The sequence below is a fragment of the Phalaenopsis equestris genome, unplaced genomic scaffold (genome assembly GCF_001263595.1).
Source record: "Phalaenopsis equestris unplaced genomic scaffold, ASM126359v1 Scaffold000768, whole genome shotgun sequence".
Taxonomy (NCBI): Eukaryota; Viridiplantae; Streptophyta; class Magnoliopsida; order Asparagales; family Orchidaceae; genus Phalaenopsis; species Phalaenopsis equestris.
The window spans coordinates 98473-109339 of record NW_018165208.1 but is presented as its reverse complement, the minus strand read 5'-3'; the positions used below and the strand labels follow the sequence as shown (position 1 = coordinate 109339).

Genomic DNA, 10867 nt, shown 5'->3' with positions numbered 1-10867 from the left:
TCAAAATGTCAAATGCAACAATAAGCTACCCCAAACACACCCTTAATTCATATATTGACATATACAACGCCTAAATTTTAATTTTTACATATATGCATTTCACCTTAATTATGTAGGAAAAAATATATTTCTTTATATTAAAAAAATAAAGATATATTTCATTTTTTAAGGGTTAAAGTAGTGATATTTTGAATTTTATATGAAAGATTTAGATGATATAAATGTAACATTGGAATTGGGCCGAATACATATAAATGCACATTCAATTTTTAATTAAAATATATTTTAAAATTTTTAAGATTTTATATTTAATAAACAAAATTTATAAATATTTAAATTCACACACAATTCAAAATACTTCCACCTCTATTCTCGTCGTATAAATCGCTTCCCCCTAGCTTCTTAACATCCGTCCTATTATCTCTGAAGATTCTATCTATTTCCTTCGCTCTCCGATCCTCCGAAGGTTCCATCTACTTCGTCGGAAATCGTTTTTTGCTGAGCTTCGAGGGGGAGGGAGGGGGAGGGAGAAAGAGACGGAGAGGGAGAGGGAGAGGGAGTGCGGATTTTGGAAAGGTGGAGGGGAGATGGGATGCGAGTCGACGGCGGCGTCGCCGGGTGGAAAACGGGGGAGGGATCCGGAGGAGGAGGTCTACCTCGACAATTTCCATTCGCACAAGAGATATCTTAGTGAAGTAAGTCGTATAAATATTGCGAATGTCTTAGATTTCTCCTTCCTGTTATGATCTACTGAAATCCGCCCATGTTTCTTATTTGGTTTTTGTTTTTTCTTACTAATTTTCACTAATTATTTCCCTTTTTTGGTGTGGGAATCTATGCAATGAAGGGCTTGAAGGTGAGTTTTGGCTTTAATTTTTGTTTCCCTCTAAATTGGTCAGTCCCGAATTCCTGCGTTTATTTAGTTTCTGCCGCTTCGTCTTATCCCTATTTTCTTGAACTCTCCTTTCTTTTCATTTCGTTCTATTTGAATTACTCGTCCTTTTTATGGATTTTTATTAGTCTAAATTTATACTAGTTTGTGTCACCAGTTTCAGATTTATTCCTTCGGAAATTTCTTCAGCTGATGGTTATTGTTTCCATTTGTTGAGATCTTGGTTTCTAGATAAGGAAGAGTTTTCGTTGGTCTTCACTTGTTTATCCCTTTGCAAATGCCACCAAATTCCTATTAATTTACATATCTAACACCTAAACTTTCTTTTTTTACATTAAATGCTACTATTTTAACTTTGAAAGAGCGAAATGCTCATTTTGATGCATAAGAAAAGTGGCATATATGTAAAAATTGAAGTTTAAGTGCTGGATATGTAAATACATAGGAGTTAAGTGGTATGTATGCAAATCTTCCTTGAATAAACTGCTAGATCACTTGGACTTGAACTATCGATCAGGGCGATTTAGTTTCGTAATGGTTTTGATCTGTTTACAGATTTGTGTATCTTTCTTGCTTGTAATGCTTTTGGTGGTGCCCTTTGTGCAATTATTTGATTTATTCAAGAATTTGGTTTATGATTTCTGTTTTAGATAATGGCTTCTAGTCTGAATGGGCTAACGGTTGGTGAATCCATGGCTGAGAATCTTATGGATTCTCCGGTGAGGTCTGAAAGCAACTGCTACACAAGGTATTTCATTAATCATTTCTTATATGGAATATTTACATTCATGCCAACCAAATTTCTATCTATTTACATATATAACAATTAAATTTTAATTTTTTCATTTATACCACGTAACCTACGCATAAAAGATGTGTTTCACCTTTTAAAAGTAAGAGTAGTGCTATTTTTTATGCGATATGAAAGATTTGGGTGGTATAAATGTAAAAAAATTAATGTTTAGGTGTTAGATATGTAAATACATAGGAATTGGGTAAGATATGTAAATACATAGGAATTGGGTGCTATGTATATATTTTTGTATTTTGTTGCATATTAATATTGATTTGTAAGCACTTTCTATCCTTAAACATATTCAGAGCAAATTGTAACTTCATCTGCATGCACGAAGAACAATGAATCATAAGCAAAAAGCAAATGAGAAATTAAAGTTTTATTTTGAATAATTGGATTGTAGCAGCGACATTCATTTTTTCTTCCACAATAATGATGATAGCTTATAATCATTGAAAAATGCACTAAAGAAATGAATGCATCAATCTAATTCACAAATAGTTGTTGAAAACTAATATAAAGAGGACGTGCAAGTAAGGTTTTACGAGGAAGATGCCATCAATATAGTTCACAGATAATTGTATTAAAATAATTGTTACAATTAAGATGAGTGGTATTATAAGATGCATACGAGAAAACAGTAGCAATAAAAGATAGTGTTATATTTAGATCAAAATATACAACAATAATATAAAAAGCCAAAAAGTAGGGAATTAGGCCCTGATATAGAATAAAGTTATGAACCGGTGTCATAGAAAGTTGCCAAAAATATGATTTTGAAGTATAAGGCGCTTGCAAAAATTCAAATAAGCTAATACTATCCAATAAAAATATCATGAAAAACTTTTTATGGTGAAAACAAAAGATGCCGAGGCCAAAATATTCAAAATAGGATTCTAAAATTTAAGCCAAAAACACGATAAAACCATCCATAAAACACATCATAACTTCATCCACTCAAAAAAAATAGCATGACATAAATAGCATTGTGTAATTGAATACTCCATTCTTTGCCTAATGGAAGAAATATTATCCCCCACATTTAACAAGTTGAGCTTTTTCACCAAAATTTTATGATGCTAGAGGTCACTTTTTTTCAACACTTGTGAATGAGTGCCATTCAATAAAAATAATGAATCATTAGGTGATGTGTTTTTAATAATCCATGAACAAAGTAGGGACATGAGAAAAATACATGATTATTGCATTCCTTTGCTTCGCGGGACATGAGGTAAGAGAGTTGATATATTGACTCCTCTAATTTGAAGATTGATTGCCATTTCAAGCAAGGCGTACACAAAGAAATCAAATACATGATTGAATTAATTTTAGAATATTTATAGTTGATCTAATCAAATCTTGGAAAGGAGTAGAAAAAGAAATTTTTTGGCATCAACAAAGGAGAAATTGTCATTATCCCTCCAATGTATGCTATAATCACCTCCTAAAATATGAGTTTTAATAATAACGGCGTAACACTCTTGGAAGTTCGTATGGGAAGAAAGAAACTATCAACAACCCCCTTCAATAATAATGGTAAGTTTGGCATAATGAGGGTGGTTAAAAATGCTAAAATCAATAGTCCACATTGTTTCCCCTAATAAATGTCCTTCTAATGCAAGGATCAAACTAAAACAAAGGAGTAAAGTGTCAAAATAGTCCCCTTACTCTTTACATGGTGCAACCTATAAAAATATCAAATTAGTTCTCAGATCCTTTAAATTGAGGCTGAAACAGTCCTTCGTGGGGATTATTGTAGCCCATATTAAAAGTGTATGGGGATTAAATTGACATATTTATAGACTTTGGAACTAAAATGACCCCTTACAAAGAGTCAAAAATTATATTGAAACTTTTTTCTAAAACAAAGTTCTATACCATGTCCCACAGCTAATAAATATTCTAAGAGAAGAGCTAATGAATTTAAAATCATCCAAAAGTGCGGAAAATAAGTATTTCCATTCCACTGAAAGGAACCATAAGTATTTTACACCAAGAGTTAACCATAGGAGATTTAGATAAGAAGTTCCAAATACTTTTAATCTTACAAGCACATTTGAGGTAGGAGGGAGATTGAAAATTGAGACCACTATTTCCAAATGTTTTTTATGCATGAGAGGGAAATTTTGGATCTTATTAGCAGTTTCATCATCGAATAATAACTTTGTAGATTTGACCATTTATTTTTTTAAGATCTGCTTTAGGGATACAGGTTGCTCTAAACCAATATGAGAGAGTTTTTGGGGAAAAAAATTAATCAATTGTATTATCAACAAAGTTTATTTTTATTTTTATTTTATCATTTTATTAATTTTTTCTTTCATTCCACTATCAAATGATTAAGCTTGTCAAAAAGTTGCTGGCATTCACATTTTTAGATTCCTTGAGAAATGGGTAACCCAAGATAATTGAAAAAAAAAAAATCCAAATGAAAGCTAGAGAGCAAGAAAAGAGACACTCCAGATTGGTAAAAATACTAAACATATCCAGAGAAAATTGCAACCTTTCGCATACTCAAAGAAGAGCAAATCATAAGCAAAATCAGTGTGAAATTAAAGCTTCATTTGAATGATCGGATTGTAGCAGTGATTGCCATATTTTTCTTTCATTATGCATAATAATTCCTCCATAACAATAGTGATCAAGTATAGAAATAACAGACAACCATTGAAATTTAAGTAAACATGCTCCTCAGCTCTAAAAATCACAGATTAAGGCACTAATAATTAAGCCATCAATCACATATTAAGGCTTTATGATTCACACATTCAAAAGGTCCATCTAAGCATAGAAAGCTTTTGACCATTGTTTCTCTTAAAACAAATAACAAATTGTACAGCTAAAATAACAATCTTAGCGCTATCTCTTCCTTCCACAAAAGCTGTCTGTATAGAATTTTTAAGGTTGGGAAGAATAACTCTGATTCTAGCAGCAAGAAGTTTGTTAACAACTTCGTAAAATGTATTGCAAAGTGAGATGGGTCTAATTTTATTGATGATATGGATAACAAAGTGTAGATTTTGGCAATTGAGGAAGATAATATTATTACTATTGAACGGGGCATAAATACATGATACAATAATTCTAAAATAGGAAAATATAATGCCCAAATCTCTCTCTAATAACTACTCCATGATAAAAGAAAAGTCATAAACTAGGAAATACAATAGGAAATTACCAGAAAGGAAATCAAATAATTTCTAAGATTCCCCCTCAAGTTGAAGCATAGATGCCAATCATGCTCAACTTCGATTTAAAATCGTCAAATAACAAGCGAAGAAGATTCTTTGTGAGATTATCTATGAGTAGGCCTGTGGATGAGACAAAATGAATACAAATTTTTTTTGAATCAAGCTTCTCCTTGATAAAGTGCCTTTAATTTCCACATGTTAGGTACCATCAGGTTGGAGTGGATTATGGTTTATGTTGATGACGACTTTATTGTCATAAAACAGTTGTAGTGGAACGGAGACCGGCATATGTAATCACTGAGCATGATGCACAACTAGAGGACCTCACATATCCCTAAGGACATGGAATGAAACTTGGCTTCAACACTGCTACAGGCAATCACAGACTAGTTTTTACTTTTCCATGTTACAAGGTTTTCTCATACGAAGGAGCAATAACTTGAGGTAGATCATCAATTATGGACGGCCTTGACCCCATGGATATCTGTATAAACTGCAATAGAGCGAGAGGTGCAATGAAAGAAAAACAAACTTGAGCCCGATGTGACTTTTAAGTTGTGGATGATCCAATGGAGAACAATGGGGATCATGCATAAACTAAGTAACAATACAAACGACGTGACAAATGTCCATGCGAGTATAGTCTAGGTAAATGAGTTTCCCCACGAGGTGTTGTTAGTGTGTCTTGTTCATCGGAACATCATTGAGAACGTCTGCCAATTTCTCATTGGGATCCATCGGAACTACTATCGGTTTGCAAAGACATAGTTTTGTTTTAGTCAATATATCTGTCACATATTTGCACTGAGAAATGTTAAGGCCCTGAGAGGACCATGCATACCTACAGGGGCGGAACCAACCTCTTTTTTCTGGGGGGACAAACTTATTACAAAATTAATTAATTAAATAAATAGCACATAATTCAAAATTAAAACGTGAATTCCATGAGCAAAATGCATTGATGTGTACCCTTAGGGAAAACTTTTGAACTAGCTTTAAAGGAGTATTAAAATCTTTTAAAACAAAAAAATTAATGTTTGATTAATGAGTTTAACACTTATATATACTGAATTAACTTCTAAAAGTTTGATTAAGCTTAGATTCTTATTCAATAAATTAATAAGTTAAAAGGGTATGAATAATAAATTAAAGGCTTTAATCGGTTTTGTCGTTACAGGTCAATGGGGGCAATTAATATAACTTAGAGGGGACAGTTATGATTAAATTGTATATTTCATTAATAAAATTTGAAATTTCAGAGGGCAATTCCCCGCCAACCTGAGAGAAACCTTAACCTACAACAACTTGTGTAAATATGTCGAACTAGACCCGGGGATTGTTTCAATCCCTAAATAGACTTCCGCAATCGACACACTTGTCTATGGGAATTGAGTCAAAGTCGTTAAAGAAAACATTCTTGACTTCCAACTGGAGTAAGTGTCAATCCAAATTCACGACAAGAGATAACAGAACATGAATGATATTAAGTTTAGCTACCAGAAGATACATTTCTCATAGTCAACTCCATATATTTGTGAATAGCCTTTGGCGACAACTGCGTCTTGTTGCGTTCAAAGGATCCATCGAAGTTAAATTTGGTGTTGAAGAATAGACCTGCAAGTCACCTCTTTCTTTCCTTGAGGTAGATCAACAACATCCCAAGTATGGTTGTGCCGAAGGGCATTCATCTCGTCCATAACTGGAATCTTCCGGCACGGGTCATGCAATGCTGTCTCAATACTGGATGTCAGACAACGACCCATCAAGGAAGTGGCAAATGCTTTGTAGTTTAGAGATAAGCTGTGGAATGAGACACATTTTGCCATGGGATAAAGAGTGCATGCCTTGTTTGCATACCTCAATGGGGGAATTCAGCTCATTAAGAGCAAGAGTGGTCTCTGTACGTAGTGAGAGCATCATTCCGGGGATGTTGGTCGGAGCAGATTCCAACAACTGCAGCGGGGCAAAGTGCTCAAGTGTAGGACCATTGGGATGAGTCTTAAGCGAGATTTTGGTATGCCGAGTAGAGACATGAAGAGTGGATGGATGTGATGTTGGTCTGGTTGGTGGCGGAACCAATGAGACTGAGGGTTCCTTAGGTAGAATATCCAATGGAGTCGGAAAAGGAACAGTGTCTACAAAAGCTAGCTCCCCCTCACTTGAGGCAGTGTTAGGGAAGTGGGGGACATTAAAAAAAAGAAGACATTGACACTCACATAGAAAGTATAGCTCCCCCTCCCTATGATTTTTTTAAATTTTATTTTGTATATATTTTATTTTGAAATAAAACATATTTGTTAGTGGTGTTTATTTTTAAAAGCCTTAAAAAATCTAAATATTATTCTGAGTATTTTAAAAATAAGTTGTTTTAAACTAAACAAACATATTCTTAAAAATATAAGCAAAAGTAAAAACAAAAAATAAATATGGAATCTTTGAGCATCATCGAGCATAATTGATAGATGAAGAGAGGGAGTGGATGGTAGACCGATATATATATTTTTTCCTTTTAGCAGCTGAGTTGATGGCATAAATCCTAGTGATTAAGAACTCCACATTTGATGAATATTTAACTATGCCGTGGATTTATTAAATGTCTGATAGGAGTAGGAAAGAACTTCAACTTGTTGTCCTTAATTAAGATTATTCCATCAAAAATAGTAATCAAGCTTCTAACAAGAGGAGTATTTAATAGGTGATCAGAGAAAAGCTTTGATTTCAAGATTGAAACAAGATCATACAATAATGAGAGATTCATTTTAAGCATTTAGGAATCTTGCTGGTTCCCTGAATGCACTTGGCATTCTATGAGACGAATGTTGGGTATGATATTACGTTTTTGAGTTTTGTTTGATGTTCTTTTTTTAATTGAGAACAAAGGTGATGTTTTCATGATGGGTAAGGCCTTGAGAGGGTTAAATTTATTTGCAATTGGTCTTAAATTAACGTTCATGGATACTTGTATGGACGCAGAGTTTTGTATTATTCTTGAATTTAATGTTGATTTTATTTGTTTTTGATGAATCCTAGATTCGATTTCAGTTAGATTTTAATTTTGATTTTGACGGTTTGAAAGTTGATTTTATTTTCTTTTTGACTTTCATTTTCCTCTAATAGGGGATATCTACAAAACAACAATGCATTCTTCAGCTAGAGACGAAAACCTGTACTTTGATTATCCCAAAAGAGGGATTAGTACAGTGAATCAATCATCTTTAACAAACTATTAGTAAGGCCTCTCAACCATTTTTGGGGGCAAAACAGAACAACTAAATAATTGATACCGTAATTAGTAGGGAAAATAGTGAAAATTTTTAAAAAGTAATCTCTTATTAATATTAAAATAAGATTATAACATGACTCAAACAAAAATAATAACACAAGACATAAGATGACATAAACAACACCCCTAAATGTAACCCAATCGGTGATGGGGGTCGGCAAAAGGAATATGAATGATTAGGAGGGATATCGGTAGTCACAGAAAGCGGTTGGTAGCGAAGGGAAGATGCGGAACTATAGTAACGACAAGTGGAAGGGTTGCAGGTGGTCGGAAGCGGTATTGTGGGAGTTGGGAGGGGTTTGAAAAGAGTTACATAGGCGGGGCAATAGTAATGATTTGCAAGAAGGGCAAACAGTTGGATGTCGGGATCATGGTGGGTGAGTTTGGCGGTAGAGGAGTGGAGGAGGTTTGGAAAGGGTAGAAAGGGGGATACAATCACCACCTTGGAGATGATACATCCGGAGCACCACCATCTCCTCGGATACAACCCCACAAAGGGAAAATGGACTCCACACAAGAGCTCTGAAGCTAAACTCAAACACAACTCAAATCTGACTCCCACATACACAAAGACATCTATTTATAGGCTTGGGAGAAACTTCTACACAGAAGGGATAGGTGGAAAGCCAAGAGGAATCTATAAATTACTTCCCAGAAAAGATTTGGTGCAAATAGCCTGGTTGGATTGTGAGAATTCACAATTTCTCCCTGTTGTATGTTCTCCTGTCTTCGCTGGATCGCGAGACCTCGCATGGCTTCGCAAGGTTTCGCGGAACTTCGGCCCAGCGGTTTCGAGCTCCCCCCCTTCGGGGCGCTGTTCCACGCTTGTATCTGGGTGACGTTCAGATGCCCTGCGTCAAGTAATGCTTCGTCTTAAGAATTATCAGACCCGATGCCAATCCTGTAAAAAGGCGCATGGTGCTTGAGTTTTCATATTGCAAATGACTGAAGACGAGCAATTCTTATCAGCTAGTGTTTTGGTTCTGTTGTACTTTTTTTTTTATTATTATTCTTATTGTTTTGGTTTTCTCAGCCTATCAAGCTATTAAAACATTTCTAAGGTTAGGGTATGCGAGATTGGTTGCATCTCTTAAACTAAAAGTAACTAACACAGGAGGTGTCTTCAAGCACTATTTAATATTTTGAAGGAAATTTGATATTTATTAATATATTTGATGACTAACACTTATAAGATAATTTTTGGATTAAACGTTTTAGAAACACCAACCCATATTGAAATAAATTTTTAACTGAGTTAAGCCTTTAAGAGGTTATAGTTTTAATGTTGCTTTAATCTAGTTTAGATCGATTATAATTCCACATTGATTCACCTCAACCCTAAAAACTTCCCTAAAATTACTTGTTAAAAGTACACATCAAAGGATTCATTTTTCGATTATTGTGATACAACAACTCGAGGAAAATTCCCAAATTGTTGAAGGTAAACCTTTCTTTTCTTTTTTGTTTTTTTTTGGATAGGTCTTCTCTTGATTATGGATAGATCTATAAGAAGTTTGTGTCATGTCCCACTGATTAGTGGTGTCAGCATTCATATTGCCCAAAAGAAGCTGCAGTTAGAGCATATATCTAATTTCCATTCATAAATCATAGTTTATTCAAATCATTATAGTAACGTCTTAATATTTTAGAGATTGTATTGATCTTTTCTTATGATTAATTATTTCTTTTGTTTGCATTTTATTTATTCTTTTGTAATAGGTAGGGGAGAAGCAGCAATTAGATCTAAATAGCTGCACAGTTAACTTCACGATTCTTATATGACATCTCAACTAAAGCTTTGCATGCATTGTGAATTCATGCTAGAAAGCCAAAAATGCTTATTTATTGATCCATTTACATACATGCAACTCAATTTATAAGCATTTACATATTTACCACAAAGTTCACCTTTTGGATATATTCCATCCAAATCTCTCATGCCACATCAAAAATATCACTTTTTTAACATTTTAAAAGTGAAATACATAGGAATTTATTGGTATGCATGTAAACTTCCTTCAATAGTTTATCACTGGCAATTATATTCAAATTTCATAACATGATACAGAGATGAGATTGCCTCAGAGTACTCGCCCATGTCCGAGGACTCCGATGACTCGCGCTTCTGCGACAACCCGATAAATTCCGTTCTACAATCCGATGTTTCAACTTGCAACGCCGCCCCAGTTTCCCCCCACCGGCACCAAAGAGCTCAAACAGCACCGGCGACCGCCCTGTTTCCTCCCCTTCCGGGCTGCACGCTCGCCGCCGTCGTCTGCTCGCATCCTCGGCAGCGAGGTTCGGATGACGGCGGGCGGTTCCCGTCATCGCCGAACGATATGTGTCACACGGGGGATCTGAGGAGGACGGCTCTGCTGCGGTCGGTGCAGATTCGAACGCAGGGGGAGGAGAAGCCGTGCTCGTTCATGAAAGATGAGGGAGGGTTTCAGATGGAAAGGGAAGGTGAGGAGTATATTGAGGAGTGCTCTTCTGTGGATGGGATAAGTGAGGCTTGAGTTTGGTGAGGAGATTAGAAGGTCTTGTTCATAACCTTTTTCTGAGAATGATCTTGTTCTTTCACTTTTATTTGATGTAAATTTTCCTTGAAAAGTTTTTTGGTTCTTCCACCCAATTCCTATTTATTTTTTTATATCTAACACCTAAATATTTTAATTTTTAAATTGTGAAAAACACTATTTCATGAA

General features: G+C 34.8%; 1 protein-coding gene across 2 annotated transcripts; it reads left to right on the top strand.

Moving 5' to 3' along the window:
- The first annotated feature begins 404 nt into the window (after window positions 1-404).
- Window positions 405-10787, top strand: LOC110031105. 2 transcript variants are annotated; one of them, XM_020734149.1, is made up of 4 exons: window positions 405-695; window positions 848-856; window positions 1543-1640; window positions 10231-10787. In XM_020734149.1, exons 1-4 carry the CDS (start codon window positions 588-590, stop codon window positions 10676-10678), a joined length of 663 nt encoding a protein of 220 aa, XP_020589808.1. In that variant the 5' UTR covers window positions 405-587; the 3' UTR covers window positions 10679-10787. The 2 variants fall into 2 exon arrangements, with proteins under 2 accessions (XP_020589808.1, XP_020589809.1); XM_020734150.1 differs by lacking the exon at window positions 848-856.
- The last annotated feature ends 80 nt before the right edge of the window (window positions 10788-10867 follow it).

Coding starts and splice junctions, on each gene's coding strand:
- LOC110031105 (XM_020734149.1), top strand. CDS start 588: ATGGGATGCGAGTCGACGGCGGCGTCGCCGGGTGGAAAACGGGGGAGG. Junction 1,641..10,230: donor GAAAGCAACTGCTACACAAG/GTATTTCATTAA, acceptor AACATGATACAG/AGATGAGATTGCCTCAGAGT.